The 23,363-nt window shown below is 39.2% G+C and overlaps 2 protein-coding genes across 11 annotated transcripts in view; one reads left to right on the forward strand and one right to left on the reverse strand.

The window, feature by feature from the left end:
- Positions 1-18,502, forward strand: part of SNAPC3 (small nuclear RNA activating complex polypeptide 3) — a 56,367-nt gene extending 37,865 nt beyond the window's left edge. The window contains exon 10 of one of the 3 annotated variants that reach the window (XR_012621695.1): positions 17,571-18,502. The gene's annotated coding sequence lies outside the window, so the exon portion shown is untranslated. Of the gene's footprint in view, positions 1-55; positions 638-6,438; positions 6,483-17,570 lie in introns of those variants that run through there. The other 2 variants (XR_012621694.1, XR_012621696.1) reach the window with 2 other exon arrangements.
- The window catches only part of PSIP1 (PC4 and SRSF1 interacting protein 1), a 44,167-nt gene that overhangs the window by 1,875 nt on the left and 18,929 nt on the right, over positions 1-23,363 (reverse strand). For 5 of the 8 annotated variants that reach the window (XM_074813086.1, XM_074813081.1, XM_074813079.1 and 2 more), the window contains 11 exons: positions 22,528-22,635; positions 21,962-22,024; positions 19,620-19,764; positions 17,848-17,923; positions 14,790-15,015; positions 14,026-14,144; positions 11,482-11,537; positions 10,183-10,253; positions 4,199-4,300; positions 3,396-3,609; positions 958-1,069 (listed from right to left, as the gene is read on the reverse strand). In XM_074813086.1, coding sequence (XP_074669187.1) covers positions 958-1,069; positions 3,396-3,609; positions 4,199-4,300; positions 10,183-10,253; positions 11,482-11,537; positions 14,026-14,144; positions 14,790-15,015; positions 17,848-17,923; positions 19,620-19,764; positions 21,962-22,024; positions 22,528-22,635 — 1,292 coding nt within the window. Of the gene's footprint in view, positions 1-957; positions 1,070-3,395; positions 3,610-4,198; positions 4,301-6,430; positions 6,520-10,182; positions 10,254-11,481; positions 11,538-14,025; positions 14,145-14,789; positions 15,016-17,847; positions 17,924-19,619; positions 19,765-21,961; positions 22,025-22,527; positions 22,636-23,363 lie in introns of those variants that run through there. The other 3 variants (XM_074813080.1, XM_074813087.1, XR_012621692.1) reach the window with 2 other exon arrangements.

The raw sequence follows: 23,363 nt of genomic DNA on the forward strand, positions 1-23,363 counted from the left end.
TTTTGTTCAAGTTTATCTTATTGTAGGTAACAGTCAATATTCCCCTCCTTTGTAGTTTTAACTTGGCAGACAGCCAAAAGAACACCAGGCAACTGCCATTTCTCCTGGCCTGCATGGAAACAGTGATGAAAGGAGAGCTTGCTTCAATACCTGCTGCTGGACAAAAAGAATCCTTGAGCACAAGGTGCAGAAGTGCTCAGAGAAAACAAAGGGGTAATTCAACAGATCAGCTCAAGGGTAACTCTAGGCTTTTTGGTCATTGTTTACTAAATTCTTTTAAGTATTTCTCATATTCTACAGGAGATTCACTGCTGCTTGTTCTTTACAAAACTGCATTTTTCAGTGAGGCTAAGGTTTAAATACTTACCTACTTACAAATTCAAGCATTCTTACAGCTTCTTATGTGGAAAAGGTAAATGCATCAAACTCTATAAAGCGTTCTCTATAAAGAGTTCTGAAATTTCACAGGTCTAAGTTCTAGCCTGCATTTGGGCAATTCTGTAGCTACGCTATAGAACACTGATTAAAGGCTATAGAACACTGATTAAAGTGGGGCTTGGCTATTGTTTGGAATACATGATTTCACAAAACACTTGATAAATCCCATTAGTTTCTGTAAGACTTGGTTCAGGCTTCTTTTGCTTCCAACTTAATAGCATCAGGTAGACTAAAACATAGGAGAAAGCTTATACTTTGCTCTGTCTCACCGCATGCTGATTTTCTCCTAGCAGGACATCCTGTAATTTTTTCTTTAGGTCTCCACCATAGCAATAAATGAAGTAACTTTTAAAATGTTCTTTCAAAACTTCAACAGAAGATTTGCATGCTATTATCATTCTCTAAAGTTGAGAGAAAACAGTACCTCAGCATGGTTAGGTAACTTCAATCTACTGCTGTTCTATTTTACATCATTTTGCTAGAGCAGAGCAGATCTTTAGCTCAGTCAGGTTAACTCACTTTTTCTTACTGCCAACTTCATGTCTATCTTTCTTTTCCTCAGTGTTCTCTCCATTGTGCTGTAACTGATTGGTGTCTTGAGCTTCAGACCCTCCATTCAGAACTTTTGAACCTTTAAAATTAAAGAGCAGAGAAAGACAACAGTACTGCAGGCAGCAAAACTGTGCTATAAAAAGTCCCAGACAATTTCTTTACCTCCATCAAATCAAATGCTATAAATGTTTTCCCCTCACCTTGATACCCAGCAGCTGAAACGATACAAAAAGCAGTAACTTATACAGCTTCAACTTCTGAAAATTCCCTTCAGCAAGCCTCATCCCATCAATTTAATAATGGGAAATGAATATTGTATGTATATTTCACGTGATTTCAAGTTCTTCTTGCGCTTGCTAGGCTACAGATAATAGGACTAATGCTTATTTATATTCTGAGCAGTGAGAGAATATACTTGAGCAGTAAATCTGGTTTACCACTCTAACCTGGTCAGACAGTTTGGAGGGTTTTCTGATACTTTAACTGGAAAAGTTACTAGTCTGATGGATTCTTGTTTAGTCTCAAGTCTAACAAATATGCATATAATCAAAATATGAGAAACTATATATAAATAGACTAAGAGTGTTTAGTTATAGCATGCAGTTGTCAAGCAGGAAAACAAAGCACTATGTAGAAACTATTTAATGAAGTCAAAGCAGGAATATTTAATTTCTTTAAAATTTCTGTGATGAATACATGTTTTGCTCTGGTATTACAAACCAATGAATTTTGAGTCAATTGTTGAGGAATGTCACTAAGTCAGAACTGACAGTCCATTTTATTTGAAGTTACAGGTTTACCAAAAAACCCCTCTATTAAACGACTGTGCTATGCTACAACAAGAAAAAAATACAAGACATTAATCATCTGAATACTTAGAGGCTAAGAGATGCTAAAAATCAGACAAGATCATTTTAAGATGACGTTGTGGTAGTTGATCTATTTAGACTTGCTCAGAATCAGTTCTGAACTTGAATGCCATTGCAAACATCAGTGAAACAGTGCTATAACCCCTTGTTACAAAGTGGATAGTCTGAAGCTGTACTTCAGCTGAAGTACAAACTGCTGTAATTGTTGTGCTTCGTAAAGATAGTAAGAGTTCAGCAGTTGAGGTTTTAAGAGGGCAGAAGTACGAACGTAAGGAACCAGAATTTCTCACTGTAGCAAATAAAGAAAATCCACTTCCATGAAATATCCCCCTACTCTGATAAAACTTCTTACCATTCTCCATCTGACTAGGCAACTACATGGTATTTCAGTGTGTTCTGTTGAAGTCTAGTGTTAGCCTTATCTGAAGTAGCTTCGTCAGACTGTGTGGTAAGTCCATTCAGTTTAGATTCTTTGTTAAAGTATTAGCTATGCTTTCCCCACTGAGTTGGGGACAGATCTGTGTGGAACCTCCACTACATCATGCATACTTCTCTCACCATAAAATGGTTGGATTTCATCATCATCCTTGCTTTCTTAGCAGTTACAAATACAGTAGCATTTCAACTGCAGTGTTATTCTGAATCCTTGGCATCCTTAATCTCATTTACATTAACTTCATTATTCTAGATCTGGGTGGTGTAACTTTCAAACAGTTTTCTGAAACAGTTTTGCTCCCAGGATTCAAGTTCAAAGCAAATATAATTTCTCTTCAGTGCTTGTGGAGATCAAGGATCCAAATATCATTTTAATAGATTGGTAGAACTCCTACATCTTCAAGGATTTTAATTCATTTGCAACACAGCTTTCCAGAGACTGTCTCAGTCTCATTTTGTTCCTCTATTTAAAATCGCAAGTATCTATTTTACTACATTTTTTCTTTAAATAACTGACCTAAGTTACTATAGATCATGCTTGCTATGAAAAGCTTTCAATATCATGTTGTACTTGCAGAGCGTGAAGGACTATTCTCCCCTAAATTATGATTATTTCTTTAATGTTAGACTGAACTACTAAAGTTGCATCACAGAAGTTACGTGTAAGTGGTTACAAGCTGCTGCTACACATAGTAGCATGCATGATATAGGAAGAGGCTAGTGAAAGAAATTAAGTTAAAGCACAGGTGAAAGTCTAGGCACCAAAAAGACTGCTTGAGGAATGGAAGGTAGTATGTTATTCTACCTCATGTTTAATTTTTTTTTATTCCACAAGGTAATAAATTTAGAAAATTTACAGAGAAGTAAAAAATGCTCAATTCCTGCAAAAGCTCTTCCCTTCAGGCAACAAAACAGCCACAGAAAACATTATACCCTTGAACTTGAAGCTTCATTATAGCAGTATGATCCTTGACTATTTCAGATATATAAAGGTTTTAACAGATGGGTAGAATTCCTACATCAAGGATTTTTTGAAGCTGGCTCAGAAACTGATGGAGACTAGGTCTTCTATATGACAAGAAACTAAAAGCAGTGACTTACCTGTTTGGTCCTTTTCCATTTTTTTGTTTGCTCCTTTCTTCCACTGTTCTTTGGTTTTGTTGGCTTCCTCGTGCTGCTTCTGCTCAGCAAGTGATTTATTTAGTACTTGGGAAAGAACAGAATCTCCTTCCCCAACCAGAAACATGGTCTTGAACTTGTTATATAGCATTGTAGATTTCTCCATGATAACTTGGCTAACTTTGAATTTCCGTATCTGAAATCAAAGTAATAAAACAATGAGCTCCACTTAGGTATTTAAATACCTATGCAATTTCATGACGTTCTAGATGAAATTCTTAATTTAAGCTGAAATTAGATCATAGACTTTTACACTCTCTGAAATATCACAGAATCATGGAACAGCCCAGATTGGAAGGGACCTTGAGAGATCTGGTCCAACCCTTCATGGGAAAGAGAGCCTGGATGAAATTACCAATCACCCTGCCCAATTACACCTTGAAAACCTCTCCCCGTGCAACTTGTATCCGCTGCCCCTTGCCTTTCTCCATGCACTTCCTTGTGAAGAGAGAGCCTCCATCCTCTTTGTAGCTGCCCTTTAAGTGCTGGAATACTGTGATGAGGTCTGCCATGAGACTTCTCCAGAAAGACCTAATCCCTTCAGTCTTTCCTTACAGGGCAGGTTCTCCAGCCCTTTGATCATCTTCATGGCCCGCCTTTGGGCGCTCTCCAGTCTGTCCCACATTGTTCTTGAATTGTTGGGACAAGAACAGTACTCCAGTAGTAAATAACACTGGTATCAATTTAAGAAAGCATACAGCTTACTTGAACATTGCAAATCTCACCTTCTTTAGAGTCAGAATCATCTCTGTATGTTTCTGAGCTTGTTGCATTGTGACTTGAAGGGATGCAAGCTCATCAAGAGCCTCAATACACCTGTTCACATCCTGTATAAAAACAAGAAATTAGTTTGAAGAATTAACTTACAGGTTAATAATCTGTAATTATAATGCTTAATTCATTTCCATGCTCAGTGATACCTTCCTGTAATATCCTTAATTTGACTATGTACTTAATTTTAGAACAATTTATAGTCAAACTTGCAAACAAATTGCTATCAGTTGCCTTTCAGCTACTTCTGTAACAAAAGGCAGATGCTATCTGAATAACTTGAAAGTGTTAGAAATAATTTTATACTTTCAAAATACAAACTCAAGCTTTATGCAAGTTTTGGTTCTAGTAATTCTATGCTTGAAGCTGTTCTCCACAGTCAGCTTTTTCCATACACAATCTTTCCAAGTGACTTGCCACTGAGAAGGTAGCAAAGCATCTTAAGTGGATGGCAGTTAATATACAGAACTGTATTTTTGTAGATTTTTCAGTTAAAAGTTTGATGAATGACACACTATGCAGAACACCCAGAAGTAATGATGTGAGCTTCTGATCCAGTTTGAAGAACCACTTAATAGTCTTCTTCCTGTAATACTTAGTTCTCAATTTCCTTATCTTCAGCTACTCTTGCTTATTTTACTTCCTATTTAGAACTAACAAGATTTGTCGCCAGCACAGGTCATAACATTCTGCATATATTCTGCATTCTTGTATAAAGTTGTAGCTCCTGTTCTCCAGGGAAATTAGTATTAAAACACCCCAAAAAACCATATCAGGACTATGCTCATCAGAATTCTTTTTATGATGTTTACTTGATAAATACAGGTATGATAAACTAAGTGTCATTGCTGTAGTTCTACAACCAATGTTCTTTCCAGTATTCTAAAATATTTGCTCCATCACGCCTCTGAATCAGAGGCTGGTGAGGTTTTGGGGGGTTTCCATTCTTGTTTTTTTACTTATTATGTTAGGGGAATTTACTATCTGGCTCAGGACACAGTGATTAAGCCAAACCATCATGTATGTTGTGAAGTAAAAGCTTTCTGTATTTTATTTGAAGTTAACTATTTTTTTGAGACAAATTATTGGCATAGACTTAAATAAAATAATTTAAGAATAGGCCACACTGGAAATGAATGTTTCATATTTAATGCTGTGGTGGGTTAGCCTTGGCCAGTGGCCAGATGCCCACCCAGCCGCTCCCCTCTCCCTCCTCAACAGTGCAGGGGGAGAAAACAGGACAAGAAAGCTCATGGGTCATGATAAAGACAGGGAGATTGCTTACCAGTTAACTGTCATGGGCAAAACAGACTCTACTTAGAGGAAGTTATTCCCCATTGAAATGGAGGAACAAAGACAAACATTAAATCAACTCTTTTCCTTTCCCCCTCTCCCATGCTCAACTTCATTGCAGACTCCCCTCCCCAGCCAACCTCCATGGAGCAGCGCAGGAGGGGCATCATAGTTCCTCTCTGCAACTACTTCCCTCCCACAGTCTCCTCTGCTCCAGGTTGGGCTCTCCCCACAGGCTGCAGTCCTTCAGGAGAAATCTTCAGCACCAGCTCTCCACAGGCCACCGTGTGCACATCTGCTCCTTCATGGTCTCTTCCAGGGGCTGCAGGGGAATACCTGCTCCAGCAACACGGAGCACCTCCTCCCTTCTGTGACCTCGGTGTTCCCTCTGCTGTTTCACACTCTAGCCTCCCCTCCTCCTCCAGTGTGTTTTGCCCTTTCTTAAACAAGTTTTTACAGAAGCACCACCGTCTCAGCTGAGGGGCTCAGCTGAGCCCTGGGGTGGGTCCACTGGAGCCAGCTGGAACTAGTTGTGTCCAGCATAGGGCAACCCCCTGCCCCCACTGCCAGAACCTTGCCTCTGACACCCAACACAACACTGAGTTTCTGAGTTGGAGCAGCCTGCGCTTCTCATCCTACTGTACTTCTTCACTGACACTCATGTTTTCTCATGGTACAAATGGCACTCACAAAATGAAGATACTAAACCGAAGGCTGAATCTCTTTCAGCACCATCCATGCAATGGTACCCTGAAAAGACCACGTAATCAGTTAGGGAAAGTCCTCAAACTGATGTCACTCTCACACCTCTCCTTGGCCAGTTCGTGGTAGCAAGAATTTTCTTGTCTTCAGCAGTACATAAAGGCAGAAATGGAATGAAGTCTTTTACTTGCTTTTTCAGTTGCATAAATGGAAATGGACTTTTGAAGATTTGCATCCCCTCCAGGACTTCAAATACGGAGACTGGTAAAGTATTTTTGGTCTGGTCTCATGATTTGAGGTTTCAGTTAAGAGAGAAAAAACAAAACAAAAACGAAAACACAAATAACACTGAATTGAGAAAACCTGGTAGTATTTTTGTAGAGCACCATAGGCACAGACATTAAAATAGGCTTAAAAAAAAAGACAGCTCTGTTCCTTCCCTTTTTGTTTTCACTGCCCAGCCTTAACAGTGGATTCCAAGGTGTAAGAATTCAGATGAACATATGCAAATGCTTGACAAACCCACACCATAAAAAACCCTTTTTCTTATGTTTAAGCAGTATTTTCTGTATTAACATCAGCATTCACTGCCTCTTGTCCTTCTACCAAGAAGAGCCTGGCTCTGTTGTCTTTCCACACATGGAGAAGATTCCCCTCTCAGCCTTCTCTTCTCCAGGCTGAACACTCCCAGCTTTCTCAGCCTCTCCTACAACAGATGCTCCACATCCTTAATTCATCTTCATGGCCCTTTTTATGGGCTCACTACAGTGTGTCCATGTCTCTGTTGTACTGAGGAGCCCAAAATGGGATCCAGTGTCTCACCAGTGCCAAGTACAGGGCAGTCATCACCTCCTTCTTTTGGCAACTCTAATACAGCCCAGGATGCTGTTGGCCACCTTTGCCACAAGAGCACATTGCTGGCTCATAGTAAGATTGGTGTCCACAAACACCCCCAGGTCATTTTCTGGCAAGCTGCTTTCCAGCCACTCAGTCACCAGCCTGTGCTGGTGCATGGGGTTATTCCTCCCCAGCTGCAGAACTTGAACCTTTGTTGAACTTCATTAAATTCCTATTGGCCCATTTTTCCAGACTCTCCAAGTCCCCCTGGATGGCAGCACACCCTTCAAATCTACCCTTTCAGTTTTGTATCATCTGCAAACTTGCTACAGGTGTGGTCTGTCCCATCATCCCAGTCAATAAGGAAGATGTTTTAACAGTATTGACTACTAGTGACTGGCCTGTAGCTGGACTCACTACCACTGATCAGTCTTTTGTGCCCTGCAGTTCAGCCAGGTTTCAGTCCACCTTGCTATCCACTTACTCGGTCCAGACTTCAATAGTTTGTCTATGAGGCTGTTAAAACAGACAGTGTCAAAAGCCTTTTAAACTTAATATGAACAACATCCACTGTTCTCCCTCATCCACCAAGCCAGTTATCACACAGCAGGAGGTCAGTTTGGTCAACCATGATTTCTTCTTCATTAACCTATGCTGACAACTCCCAGAGACCACACTGTACTTCGTACTACTGGAAACAATTTCCAGAAGGATTTGCTCCATCACCTTCCAAGAGATCGATGTGAAGCTGACTGGCCTGCAGTTCCCCAGATCCCCCCTTCTGGAAGATGAGGGTGACACTTGCTTTCTTCCAGTCCTCGGCAACCTTTCTCTAGTCACCATGGCTTTTCAAAAATAAAATGGAGTGGATGCACAATGACATTGTCCAGCTCCCTCAGCACTCTTCAGTTTATTCTGCATCAGGTCCCACTTTGTTTAAATGTTGCCTAATTTGATCCTTGTCCACTGAGCATCCAGTCTTTCCTGCTCTGGACTTTTCAGTGGTCTCAGGGACCTAGGATTCCTGAAAGGAAATGTACGAGCAAACTGAGGTCAAGAAGGCATTAAGTACCCTGGCCGCCTCCTTGTCCTTTTTCACTAGATCCACCACCCTATTCAGCAGCAGGCCCACATTTTCCCAGTCTTCCTTTTGCTGGTGAGGTACTTCAAGCTTTGTTGTCTTTCATTTATCTTCCCAGTTTTAACTCCAGATGGATTTTGGCTTTCCTAAGCACATCCCTCCATGCTTGGACAGTGTCTGCATATTCCTCCCAGGTTACCTGTCCCTACTTCCACTTCTTTCATGTCCTGACTATAGTCAGGAGGTTCCTTGTTCATCCATAAAGCCCTCCTGCCACATTTGCTTATTTTCCTGCTTGTCAACATGAATCAATCTTGAGAAGGAGGTAATCCCTAAGAGTAAGGCAGATCTTCTGGTCCCTTCTTCTCTCCATCATGGTCTCTCCAGAGAGTATTCCAAGCAGATCCCTGTAGAGGCCAAAGTCTACTCTCCTGAGTCCAGGGCTGTGATCCTTTTTGCCCTGCTCCCTCCTCCCAGCATCCTGAACTCCACCATCTCAGTCCCTGCAGTCAGCGTTGCCCATAATCTTCATATCCCTGACCAGATCTTTCCTGTTTATAAGAATCAGGTCTGACAGGATGTCTTCCCTTGTCAGCTCCTTGATCACCTGTGTTAGGAAATTATCACAAACTTCCTAGATTACTGTATAATCCCTGTGTTGTCTCTTCAGCAGATAGCAGGATGGTTAAAGCCTCCAATGAGGACCAAGCCTTTGAACTGGAGGTGTCTCCCAGTTGCCTTAAAATGACTTCATTCCCTACTTCTGCCTAATCAGGTCATCTGCAGTAGACATCCTCAGGATGTCACCCATATTAGTCTGCCTGCTAATCCTGACCCATAAACTCTCAGTTGGTTTATCTGTCCCAGTGCAGAGGTCCATACATTTCCACTGGTCTCTCACATAGAGTTATCCACCTTGTCTTCCCAGCATCTGTCTTTCCTAAAGAGCCCATATACATACATGGCAAGGCTCCAGTCCAGTGAACTACCCCACCAAGTCTCTGAGATATCAATGAAAGCATAGTCCTGCAAGTGTAGACATATGTCCAGTTCCTCTGGTTTGTTCATTATACTGTATGCATTAGTGTACAACCACTTCAAAGAGGTACCCAGCTGTGCTGACTTTCCAGAAAGGTTTTAAGAGCTTTCCTCATAATGCTGCACTGCTAGCACTTCCTCATTTCTGTGCCTATGCTTGTGGTGATGTCACTTCAGTCCTATTCTGTTGAGGAATTCTGTTGATTACAAGGCCAATTCTGATTACATCACCCTTCATCATTTGATTGCCATCCTGCTTCACCACTTCCTCACTGCCTCCTCCACTACTGCTCTTAGTTTAAAACTCTTTAACCAGGTTGGCCAGCCTCTTGGCAGCACTACTTTTGGAGTGGATCCTGCCATGTCCTAGAAGTCCTATTCATTCCTTCACAAGTACTTTCCTCAAGAAAGGGTCCACCACCTGGGACCTCATACCCTGATCATCACCCTCAGAGTCACACAGCCATGCTTTGCAGGTCTCCCCTACCTGTATCATTGGTGCCCAACAAAGAAAACCAGCAGCAGTTAATAAACAGTCTTAAGGCCAGACGAGCCTCAACCATCTCTCAGTAATGTTCCAAACTTGAGCCCCCAGCAAGCAGCAGACTTCCCTCGACAAGGAGTGGGGTCAGCACATCGGGCTTCCATCCCTTGCATCAGGGCATCTACCACTACTACACTCATCATTTCTTTCTAGTGTTTCTGCACAGCTCAGGCTGAGCTGGCACAGATGCTTCATTTGACAGAATTCTGTCTGAATGTTTCTGGTAAATAAATAAATTACTGAATTATTTTCAAACAAAACTGATCTTACTTGCTGACATTTATTTTTCGATGTTCACGGTAACCTCATTTAAGTAGCAGTTATCTTTCAAACTGAAAAAGTTCCGTTCATTCTCAGAGTATTAATTAAAAACAAACACACATGCCAAGTATTTCCTACTGGAATTATACACATAAATCAGTTTATAAAAAAAGAATACTTACAAGATTATCAATTTTCAGGGAGTTCTTGATTTCTGCATGTATCCTTTGAAGCCTAGAATCCATTGATGTTTCTGAAGATTAAAAACAGTATGCATGAATATTTGATAATCACTTCAGGTTTTTGTAGAAACCTTTCTACACATCTGAACTTCACACAGAATGTAGAATAATATGGACAGGCACTCTACATCAGATAACGATGCAGGTAGGCACATAAATACACCACAGGGCTTTCAATCAGAAATAAAGTACACAGCTTTTTAAAACTGGATACTATTAACAACCTACATAGTTTTCTCCTCAGGAGTTACAAGCTGGAAACAATTTTCTATTTTAGTATGCAATTGTCACCCTCTACTTGTGGGCCAGGTTAAGAGGAAGTTTCAATAAATACTAAAAGTTACAAAGCTAGAAAACCTTTAATGACAGGACACGTGGCTATTGATAGTTTGGACATGATTCCAGTTCCAGTTCAAATTCATCCAAATAAAATGTTCCCCATACACATGCTCCAGCAGGTGTGCAAGATGAATGAACATGTGTGTCTCTAATTCACATGCTGAATGCCTGTTTGGATTTTTTCATACACAGGTGGCACATATTCTGAACAATACTGCAAGCAAACAGTTTCCTTCAAGTCCAATCAATCTTGGATGTGTTCAGATAATTTTTTTCCCCCCTGCCAACACTGGGTTGGTTGGAGTCCATGCCACTGGATCTGTACTATACTACAAATCACAGCCAGTGATTTGGATTGCCCTTAAAGATGGAAGTACTAAAAAAGGAATGACTTATCCCTGTGAAGGTCAATTTGCAAGTGTGCATTAATAGACAAGACTACAGTAATCTGCACCTAAGCCTCTTGCTTAGGAAGAACAAGCCTCTTGCTTAGCAAGCCTCCTGCTTAGTAAGGGATAGCATCTAAATACTTTCTAGAGGTCCCTCAGATTATTGTTATGAGAAAATAGAAAGGAAAAAATGAAGAACTGAAGTGATTCAGTTCAAAGAGTAAGAACGCTTGTTTCTTGTTTACAAACAGAAGGGATCATTTGAGGTTTAAAAAGCTCGAATGACAGTAAAATGAGAATAGCAAAAACCTGTTCTAATGCACTGAAGAAAGAACGAACACAGAAGAACAAGAATGCACTGTTTCACAGACCTGAAGGAAGCAGTCATGGATCAAACATCTCAGACCGACACCCCACAGTTACCCTTAGCATTAGATTATCTTACCCAGGCAGATAATTCTGTTCAAAATTTAAGATGACCAAAAATACTGTTTAGCTTCTTTAAACCAACCTCTCTTCTTCTCCATCTTCTTAACTTCTGTTTTCTTGCCTTCTTCTTTACTCTGCCTATCAAAAACATTAGTATTTTTACAAATGTTGTGAAGTCTGTTTTTCAAATTTTTTTTTCTTCCCATTTTTAGATGAGATGCAGTGTTTTGAGGTATTGTGTCAGTAAAATATTAGTATGCAAAAACCACAAAGGGCCAAACCCTGGTTTTCAAAAACTGAAATGAATTAACAAAATTCATTAGCTGAGATACTGCTGATAAATCCTCCATAATGACAGGTTTTCCCCAGAAGCAGTAAAGAAAAAAAAACCCCACAACCAAAAACCAAGTTAATTTCCAAACTGCATTTTGTTTTGGTTGCATGTCAAATTGGTAAAATGGCATTGCACAGAACTAACTTATGGAGAAATATTTTTATTATGATGACAAAAAGAGTAAAACTATTTAACATTACCATGGGAACTACGGAGAGATCACTTAGTCATAATCAGTTCCTATGTGACTAATTTTCTCATATAATTAATTATAACAGTATAAGTATTCTACAACTGACTATAAATGTATGAGTAATAATTTAAATATTCTTGAAGCAAATAGTAATAAAGGAAGAAGATTTATTACAAGTTCATTGAAATCTCCTGGCTCTAATTGTATCACTACAAATAAAGCTGAGACTCAATAAAACAAAAAAAAAAATTGTCTCCATCTCAGTTACGGGATGAAGACAGGCAGGAGTTTTTCACACAAGCTTTTGAACTCTATATTTAGAGAAGATCATGGACCTGATTAGCAGTTCCTCAGTCTTGTCTTACTGAGCGGTTTCACAGCCTCATTTTAGAATTTGCATATTTCAGCTCATCATGACTAAATATTCTGTGACTAATTTTCTTCCTGTCGTAGTAATATGTATCCATGAAATATCCAGGCCTGCGTGTCTATCATCTTCCATCTTGCTTTCATAATCCACCCAGTTACAGAATGAACAGTTTTAAAGTACATAAGACTATTTTACTTAAACTGGCAGCACAAGCTCATGCCATTTAAATAGTACAGGTATACTTTGTATATATACAGAACAGTGTACAAAGCACCATTATTAAATAAATATTAACAAAGTAGCTACAAAGACCAGAAAATGAAAACTATACTGATGAGAAAAGTAGCCAAAAAAGATACCAGCCTATATTCAGTGCATTAGTAGAGGAACTTGAAGACGGACAGCATAAAGATAAGTCTTTTCACTGTTTATCAATATTGAGTTTTGTGATATTAGCCATCAGCTGTAATTAAATTAATTACGCATTCATTAACTGCTACTCCTTTATCTTATTGAAGCAAAGCTCTATCTACCCTCCAATGCGTAAAATATGACAGCTATTTAAAAGTAGAGGAGATTTGGTTATAATAACCAAATTTGGTTATAATAACCAAACCAATAAATGAGAGTTTGATTGCAGAAATCAAATCAGCATATGTCAGATTTAGATAATGATATATTAAGAGCTGCAAAGATGCTAAAGACAATTTAGTATCTCTAGAGTTGCAAACGCTTAGGTTTGCTACAGGCAAGTAAATTAATTACGTTAGGGCTTCCAAAGGAGTAACAGGAAGAAAAGGAGAAGAAAGGGCTAGAGAATAAAAACCCCCAAACTAGATTCTTGTTAATGAACGTGAAAAAGGTAGAATTTTGTTGTTACAGTTGAAGGGGACCATTATCCTCCTCCTTTTTCTCCATATTTTTACTTTGTTCTCCCTTTCTTCCAGCCTCCCACCAACTGTGGGGATGGGAACATCATGCTCTCATGGTGGCAGCTTCTTCACCCATTTGCAAAATAGCTCTTGAGAGAGTCAGATTTCTTCCTATTGTCCCACACCCCCTCCAGTCTCTGGCAGGATCTTGTCTTCCATTCTTATGCTTGATTCATTTGTGATAATTTATCTTCCAAATGCAGACTGCTCTTGGTATCTCTCAAATGGCTTTGCAGAATAAAGTAGAATAATTGTTAATTTTATCTTGTTCTGTCTAACAGTGTGTGCTCTAGCTGCCAGACAGAGAAGGAAATATTTTCCAGGTAACCCCATGCATTCCACAACCTGGCCAAAAATCCATAACCATGGATTAATAGGTCCTACCAGTTTTCAATCTGGTGTATCCAAAACTTAAAGAAAAATATATGGCTGTCCTGAACACGTTTTCACACTGATCCCTTTTCACATGGATATTCTCAGGTTATTTCTAAACAGAACCCACCTGCTGTCTTCTGCTAGCAATTCTAAGCCACTGGAAGAGTGACATCACTTAATTTCTAGGTTCAATTCTTCCCGTTCTCCCAGAATAGAACATACTGGTTTAGAGAAGCTTCTTACTATCCACTTAAAAAGATGTTAAAATAGACAAAAAAAAAGGCGGGGGGGGGCGGGGGATGACACAGGGACAGACACAACAGAACACAGTGCAAACCAGTTTGGAATTTTTTCAGGTAGCATCTCCCGTTACTTTCACAGTACTCCTACAGCTTGTGGATATCACATGTTAAAATACTCACAACTCAGATTCTGTCTGTTCCTCTTGCTTACGCTTTCTTTCTGTTACTTCTCTCTCATGTTGGCCTTTTACAATGCTTCTTCTATGAGCTGCCTGAAAGCTTCTTCCTCCTTTTTTCTTCTGGTTTTATTTGGGATTTCAGGATTGGAAAGAGAAAAGCAAGATTATTAAATCATTGTTTCTGTAAAGAGGTAAACCTACCTACACTAAATATCTGTGAAGCAACTCTGCTCCATGGAACAACCTGGCAAGAGCCTTTCCCTGCAACTAAATATAAGACCTCCACACGTTGGTAAGTTCTGAATTTCTTTAGTCCTTTCTCCCTTTTTCCTTTTCTAATAGAAGACAAATATCATAAGCACCAGAAAAATGAAGACATTCCAACTGATTGGCTAGGGACAGCTTTATATCTTTTAAAAACTTGGCTTCAAGCCAAATGTTCTCTTAGATGCACCCAAGGAAGAAAAGTCTGTGTTCCAAGGAACACAGATGGAAAAAGCCTTTTGACAAAAGAAGTAACTACTACATTTAAATCCCTTGTTAAAAAGACAAGTGTCTTTGGAAAGATACTTTTCTTAAAAAAATACCAAAGAAGTTCCTGAAAGAATTATTTGACAAAATGAAGTTCTGCAACTTTTATTCTGTATATCTATATTAGCCAGCCCAGGGCTCCAGCCTTTACTAGGATCTAGCATTAACTTCAAGAAAGATCTTCAGTGATACTACTTTCCTCTATAACAAATCATTAAGAAAGCAAAATTATACCTTGTCACCTTCTTGTTCTTCTCCATCATCTTCAGTATCAGAAGCTGATGCAGAACCCACTTTTGCAGCATTTTTCCTTTTTGGTTCAGCCTCTTTCTTTCCTTCCTTTTTGTCAAATTCTTTCTTTGATTTCTCTTCTTCCTTCTGACTTTCCTCCTCTTTTTTCCCTTGCTTTTTGGGCTTTTCTTCCGGTCCTTTTTTCTTTGCCTTCTCCTCCTCATTGACACTAAAACATGAACAGTATTCAGGCATTGTATCCATTATCTACAGTGAGTTTAAAACACCACATTCTTCTAACTCAGGAAGTTGATTTTTTTTTTTTTTTTTACAACCGAACACTAAAAATTATGACAATTATGACGGAGGGTGCACAGCAAGTTCGCTACCCTGGACTTCAGGAGAGCTGCTTGTCAGAGTAGTATGGGCTAAAGCCCTGGGGGGAAGAGGCGCCCAAGAAAGCTGGTTAATATTCATGTATCACCTCCTCCAAGCTCAGGAGCAATGCATCCTGACAAAGAGGAAGTCCGGAAAGAATGCCAGGAGCCTGCATGGATGAACAAGGAGGTCCTGGACAAGCTCAAACACAAAAAGGAAGCCTACAGACAGTGGAACCAAGGACAGGTAGCCTGGGAAGAATACAGAGAAACTGTCCAAGCAGCCAAAGATCAATTTAGGAAGGCCAAAGCCCTAACAGAATTAAATCTGGCCAGGGACGTGAAGGGCAACAAAAAAAGCTTCTACAGGTACATAGGTGATAAAAGAAAAGACTAGGGGAAATGTGGGCCCTCTCCAGAAGGAAAAGGAAGACCTGGTTACCTAGGAGATGGATAAGGCTGAAGTACTCAACGACTTTTTTGCCTCAGTCTTCACGAGCAAGTGCTGCAGCCACGCTGCCCAAGACACGGAAGGCAAAGGTGGGGACTGGGAGAAGAAAGAATGGCCCACTGTAGGAGAAGATCAGGTTCGAGACCATCTAAGAAACCTGAAGGTGCACAATTCCATGGGACCTGATGAGGTCCATCCACGGGTCCCAAGGAAACTGGCAGATGAAGTGAGAAGTTGTGGTAGTCCTGCAAAGTTCCTGCTGACTGGAAAAGGGGTAACATAACCCCCATTTTTAAAAAGGGAAATAAAGAGAACCTGGAGAACAACAGACTGGTCAGTCTCACCTCTGTGCCTGGCAAGATCATGGAGCAGATGCTTCTGAAAACTATGCTATGGCATGTGGAAAATAAGGAGGTGACTGATGACAGCCAAAATGGCTTCACTAAGGGCAACGTGTGCATGAAGAATTTGGTAGCCTTCTACAACAGGGTTACAGTGTCAGTGAATAAGGGAAGAGCAACTCACATCATCTACCTGGACTTGTGCAAAGCTTTTGACACTGTCCCACACTACATACTTGTCGCTAAATTGGGAGACATGGATTTGATGGATGGACCACTCAGTGGATAAGGAACTGGCTGGATGGTCGTGCTTAAAGAGTTGTGGTCAACAGCTCCGTGCCCAAGTGGAGAGCAGTGACATGTGGTGTTCCTCAGGGGTCAGTATTGAGGCCAGGGCTGATTAACATCTTTGTTGGTGACATGGACAGTGGGATTGAGTGTACCCTCAGCAAGTTTGCTGACAACACCAAGCTGTGTGGTGTGGTCAACACGCTGGAGGGAAGGGATGTGCCATCCAGAGGGACCTGGACAGACTTGAGAGGTGGGCCTGTGAGAACCTCATGAAGTTCAACAAGGCCAAGTGCAAGGTTCTGCACATGGGTCAAGGTGATTCCATGCACAAATACAGGCTGGGCAATGAGTGGATTGAGAACAGCCCTGAGGAGAAGAACTTTGGGGTATTAGTGGATGGAAGCCCTGAGGAGAAGAACTTTGGGGTATTAGTGGATGGAAAACTGACTATGAGCCAACAATGGGCGCTCACAGCCCAGAAAGCCAACTGTATCCTGGGCTGCACCAAGAGAATCATGACCAGCAGTTCAAGGGAGGTGGTTCTCCCCCTCTGCTCCACTCTCATGAGATCCCACCTGTGTACTGTGTTCAGTTCTGGGGCCCCCAGTATAAGAAGGACATAGACCTTATTGAGCAGGTCCAGAGGAGGGCCACAGAGATGACTGGGGGTCTGGAGCACCTCCCTTATGAGGACAGGCTGAGAGAGTTGTGGTTGTTCAGTCAAGAGAAGGCTCTGGGGAGACCTTTTAGCAGCCATCGAGCACTTAAAGGGGGCCTACAGGAAGCATGGGGAGGGACTCTTTCTCCAGTGGTGTAGTGATAGGACAAAGGGTAATGGTTTTAAACTGAAAGGGGGTAGATTTAGATGAGATATAATGAAGAAATTCTTTCCTGTGAGGGTGGTGAGACACTGGAACAGGTTGCCCAGAGAAGCTGTGGCTGCCCCCTCCCTGGCAGTGTTCAAGGCCAGGTAGGACGGGGCTTTGAGCAACCTGGTCTAGTGGAAAGTGTCCCTGCCCATGGCAGGGGGTTGGAGCTAGATGATCTTGAAGGTGCCTTCCAACCCAAATCAATCTATGATTCTGTGATATACTGAAACTGCGCATCTGCTAATGTATAGAAAACTATGCTAATGCTCATCTTCAGTTACTAGAACCGTTAAGGACTTGACACAAGAACTGAAGAGGGTAAAAACAAAATCTAGGTAACAAATAGTGTTGGAATTCCATCAGAATAGATTTCTGAAACAAAAATGTAAAAAATTCACTGTTTTAGTTTTGCATGATCTTGTCTTGTCTCTTAATAAATATCTTTCTCTCTTCAGTCAGCATACAATTATATAAGGAACTTTGCACAGATTTTACAAGTTAAGAAGGTTAAGATCTTGTGTCTCTTGTTCCAGAAATATACTACCTCGAGTTACTATGTATTAATTACCTGAGCTGTAAATAACAACATCAAAGCAAACAGTAACTAATACTGAATACTAAAGGGGCAAAACCCTGTCAGGAACTTAGTACTAATTACAAAATCTTAACATAAGGAACAACATGGTTTACAACAAAGCAGCTTTATAATGAGAAACAGAACAGAATACTCACAAGTCACTCTCTGAAAGACAAGGGGGTTTCACCAACTTTGGTCTGCCTCTTGGTTTTGGAACCTTTACTTCAGAAGCTAGTATTTATAGAGAAATAACAGGTTAGTCCACACCCACCATCTACTCCTTGTTTATGACAAAAGATTCTTATTCAGACAGCAGCTACACTTATATCAAAATATATACCCTAGCTTTGTTATTATACAAAATTCAAGTGTTGAGTACCAAACTTTAATCAAGATCTCTTTGAAAAATTAAAGTGTTGGTAGTTTTTTTAGCTGACTGGTAAATTAAAAACTTTGGTGGTCTCTTAGCCACAGGCTCCAACTACCAATTCTTGTGGTTTTTGCACTCTGTGCAGATAGGATTTGTTTCACATGTTGCATAACTAATATGAAAAAGTCTCAAATCAGAAAATGAGAGAGGCTGAAATTACAGAATGGAAAGAAGTAATTTAGTGCACTCTGCCATTATTTTTAGACCTAAGACAGGGCTTCCATCACTTTTCTTGATAACTGTCAAGAAGTTCTACTACCGCATTACAGTACAGAGCAAAACTTTGCATCTCCTCAGATTCACCATATTGCTAGGAGTAAGACAAATAGCTTATCTGCCTTCTTGGCACTTAAATCCTTTAAATGCTTGTCTGGTGAATGTGTGGTTAGGAAACCCAATAGTGGTTAAACTCCTGTTGGTGTTAATATGGAGCACTTAAGCAAGAGATGCATGCATCATATCAACACCAGAACAGGTGTTTTAAAAAGGTATTTTATACAGGAGGTGAAAGCATCTCTTAAAGATCCAAGATCCTTTCCTGCTCTTACAGACAGTAATTAGTAAAAACAAACAAAAAATTTGTCAAGGTAAAAACACATACAAATGTTAAAAATATACATGTAGTATATACAATGAAACGAGGTGCGGAGGGTAGCTGTAGTAATACTTAATTTCCTCACAGCTTCCAAGCCAAAAGTAATTAAGTCTAGTTAATCATGGTTGCATTTTCTACTAGTAATTTTCATACTGTCAACAGATACAGATGAGTATAAATTATGTTTCCTAGACTAGATGTTCATACAATATACTTAACTGCTGCAAGAACTGTTTTCCGATGTAGTAATGATCAATTCAAGAATATCCGCAAGCTTACCGCAAAAATTTCGATTAGATCATTGCTGCTTTCAAAGAAACAAGCACTGCAGAATTATCAAATGGTTCTAACTATACATTTTAAAATAAGTTATATCTTCTTTTAATTTGTCTATCAATGTACACAGACTGCCTTAAACATCTTTTCAAGCAAGTCTCTCCAGCTCTTTTTTTTTTTTTTACTGTCCTCTGAGCTCCACCTACAGGCTCTGTGTCCCCCCAGTTCTCTTTCTTGTGTTTTATGGATATTCTAACACAATTAAAGTATCTCATAGACCTTTAATGAATATAAACACCTTTGTGGTGTAACAACGCACCAAGAGCTCTTATCATATATCTGTATTTAGCAGCATCCTATAAAGTCAGCTTTTCTAAAAGCAATACTTGTACCCAAAACCAACAAGTCTTATTTAGAGGACTGGACAATAATGCTAACAATTTAAATCCATTTATGTCCTAAATTCATCAGCTTAAGATGAGATGTTTTCTCATTACAATCTCTTAGCAAAGACTGCCTTTAGCATGAGAAAATACTGTACTCTTTAGCGGAAAGAGACAACTCCCTCACTAATTCTACTAAGATATTTCTATGGTGAAAAAAATAAATCTTTGTTTTAAAGTTACCTGCTGGTCTTCCTCTTTTGGGGCTTACTTTTGGAGACCCTGGCACAGGAGCTACTGCTGCCACTGCTGCCGCCGCCACTGCTGCTGCTGCCACTGCTGCCGTTGCCACTGCTGCTGCTTCCTCAGCTTCAACTTGTTTTTCAGCCTAATTTAAAGAATGAATTTCACAAGTGAGAAAGCACAGGGCACCAATATCTAATTACTTTCTCAAACAACTGTTTTAAACTTCTAGAAATGCATTATTATGATACTGCTTCTACACATGAAAAAGAGTTTCCGAATTTAGTAACATATTATATTTAAATATCACTAATTCCACCCTCTCCATACCATCACTACCTAATAGTGTAATGTTTTGTGTAATTTCAACCAGCCCATTCATCTTCAGAACAATAAACTATCTAGGTACAACAAAGGAAAAAAAGATCATTTGTAAGTATTTTTAAGATCACCATAACAGTACCAAAACCCATTTTTAAGCATGTAAGTTCATATTTACACACACACACATAAAAATACTCTTTCTTTTAGATGCCATCTACCCTAGCTGCATCAAATTATCAAGCCAGTAGATGGAGCTATTCAGAAAAACGCCTGCTTCTAGCTCTATAGCAATTAACAACGAAAAATTGTACTTTGAACTGCACTAACCACGCATGATGACATTCATCCACATAATCATTTTAGGGAGGTTGGGTTGTAAAGACAGACAGAACTTATGACAGAAGAATATCTTGATTAAAGGATACATATCTCCCTGCAGAAACATTCCATTCCATACAGATAAAAAGAATTGAGAAAAATCTGAACTGGAGAAAATATTCACATAGCGTCCTGGATACAGGAGCATCAGCTAGCAGCAACACAAAAGTTATAGGAAAATACATATTTATCTTAATATTCTTTGTGGACACCTATAATAAAAGACAATTTGAAAGAACAGAGACAAACTTAAATCAAGAACAGTGTAGAGGTACATCTCGTATCAACTGTGCTTTCCATCAGCCTGCAGACTTTAAATCACAAAATCATCTAGGTTGGAAAAGACCTTGAAGATCTAGTCCAACAAACAACAGCAAAATACCTGTTAGAATGCTTTTTCACAAACCCAGGGAAAAAACCCACCATGGTTTTTAAGGAAAGTAAGAAATGCATTCAGTCATATAACTGCACAGACAACCTCTTTTCTGAGACACAAGCACACACCACATCCTTTGAAATACTATGTTTTTCTGTTCAGCAATGGCCTGCAGTAATGCAAAATCCTGGTTAAACCCCTTGCCACAAACAGCACATCCCAACATAAGACTGTCAGCTGAAGCTAGTAAATGTGTCAGAGGAAGTGTTCTTAGGCCTAGTGCCTTATGATGCAAAAAAACCCCCTCATGTCAAACAAAACAAAAGAAAAAAACCACCACAACCACAGGATTTGAGTGGTTTTTGAAAAAAATGAGATTTTTTTGTGTGTTATCTGTGAGGCTTCTCTCCCATTTACAAGCTGCAATCACATGTAAGCACAGTCAGACACTCTTTCAATTTCTTGCTGTTTCAGAATAGCAGCTTTGAATTTTATTTTAGATTTTCATAAAATTTCTTTTTTTAAAGAAGGCATTCTTTAAATTCTATTTTTAAAACATTCAGGTCATTTGTGTACGAGCACCCAAACAGATATCTTTCTTTTTTGTGAAGCAAATGATACTCAGAATGCTACTTACCTGTGACAACCATACTAAGGTTACCTCACATTCATCCCGTCCCTGCTGTCAGCACTAATGTTACAAGTTAAATGGTTTCAAATTAAAATTAAACTTTGCCCCACTTTAATCTAGTTTTCAGTTGGGTCAGTGCCCTGATCTGGCTTGCTGTGTGACCACATGAACATTAAGGTTAGAGCATGCTGAGCAAGCAGGTGGAACTGCCTCTTTCAAAGTAACTCCAATTTTTTCCCAGGTTGAAGACACTACAAAATCACAGTCTCATTAAAGGGGGGAGTATGTCAGATGTTAGTTCAATGTAAGGAAGAAATTCAAACGATTTTTCAGAGCTTCAGAACAGACTATTTTATTAGCAACAGTTTATATCTTTGTTTTTCTTACATGCAAGGGACTGTTTGGGAAAACATGCAAATTCCCTACTCTACATCAAGTTCAAACAGAATTAAGACTTGTAAAACACCCTCTAGGAAATCTTTCATTCCTACAAATCTTTCAGCCATCTGAAAGGGGGAGGGAGGATGTCAGGCACTTAAGACTTACACATAATCTGTCATTAAAGAAAGTAAATATCCAGTATCATCATATCCAAAAATTCCAGTAAGGTGAAGTAATTAAACATATTGTTACCTTTCTTTTTCTTCCTCTTCTAGCAACTTTAAGAATAGAAGCATCATTTGTTTTCACCACATCCTGTGAAGATTAAAAAATGGTGCTAAGAGTCTTAACAAAACAAAGATGTATTTTAAATTATTCTAATTTTTTTCCACAACCGAAGCCTCTGGCACATAATTTAGGCAAGAATCCTGTAATGCATATGAAGACACATCCTATTTTTCAATTATTAAAATCCTGATAATCTGGTAATCAGGATAGTCTTTTAGTCTGCCTGAACTTTTTATCTAGTGCTTTAAAAAAGTACATTTGCAATGCAGAGTAAGCGATAAAACCGCACTGTTTTAAGTGAACTTACACACAGCCAGACTAAAAGAGCCCTCTCTGAAAACTTCAATTCCTGTTAGCTTCAACGAGCAGTATAAACATGAGTGAATACACAGGAAGTTTTATATAGTTAAACAGCTCCTGAGACTGTCACAGTAGTGGTAAATGTAGCTTCTTAATACCCAGTAATATATTTACATCAATAAGCATAATATTAAGATATTCTTCAGTACATAGAAAAAGCTTTCACATACTTCTTTACTGTTTTTTTCAGAAGGTAGATCATCTTCCTTTGAAATATCCATCTCCTTTTCTTCTGTTTCAGCTTCTGTAGGTAAGTTACTATCCCCCTTAGGGGATAACTGTAAAGGGATTCAACAGAGAGTAGAAAAAATACATTAAAAAGTATTTCATAGTGAAAAGAGAACAACATGCTAATAACTTTAAATAGTTTAAATCTGTAGATACACCCCTTTTCTGAGGTACACATTAAAAGCCTAAGGCAGGACCACTTTCTCCGGTATACAATTGCAGATGATTGTCAGAATAGGTCAAAATACAGCAATGTACTATGGTGAACTTAAATTTCACTTTGTGTTCAGGATAACATAACTATACTTTTCACAATATCACCAGTACATGAGTACTACGTGTTCATGCCAACATTCAAGATTCATGTATCACTGTTTATCTATTATACACAGATGGGTATCCAAGTTGCAGACCACATTTAGCAAAGACTATCCTTCTACTCAACAAGACTTAAGGTAGTAAACAGACAACAAGAAATTGGTTTATCATGTGAGAGAGTAATTAGTGATAACTGGTGTCATCTATGCCTTTTTTCTGATTTTGTTGGGATTTTTTTTAAACCTTAAAATACTAGTTTTCAATTATAGGTGAGTGGTTAAGTCTTGAAAAAAATCAAGAGTTTGTAATGATTTACTTGAAAATAATTAACATTTCCTTGCAGTCTATGTATGTACATGTTTTTTAGATCTTCAGTTCATTCTCTCAACTTCAATGTTACTGCCTTGTCCCACCTGCAAGCACCTTTTGTGAAATTCCCTTTTAAAGTAGCTACAGTTCT

This window comes from Strix aluco, chromosome Z (genome assembly GCF_031877795.1).
Source record: "Strix aluco isolate bStrAlu1 chromosome Z, bStrAlu1.hap1, whole genome shotgun sequence".
Classification (NCBI taxonomy): domain Eukaryota; kingdom Metazoa; phylum Chordata; class Aves; order Strigiformes; family Strigidae; genus Strix; species Strix aluco.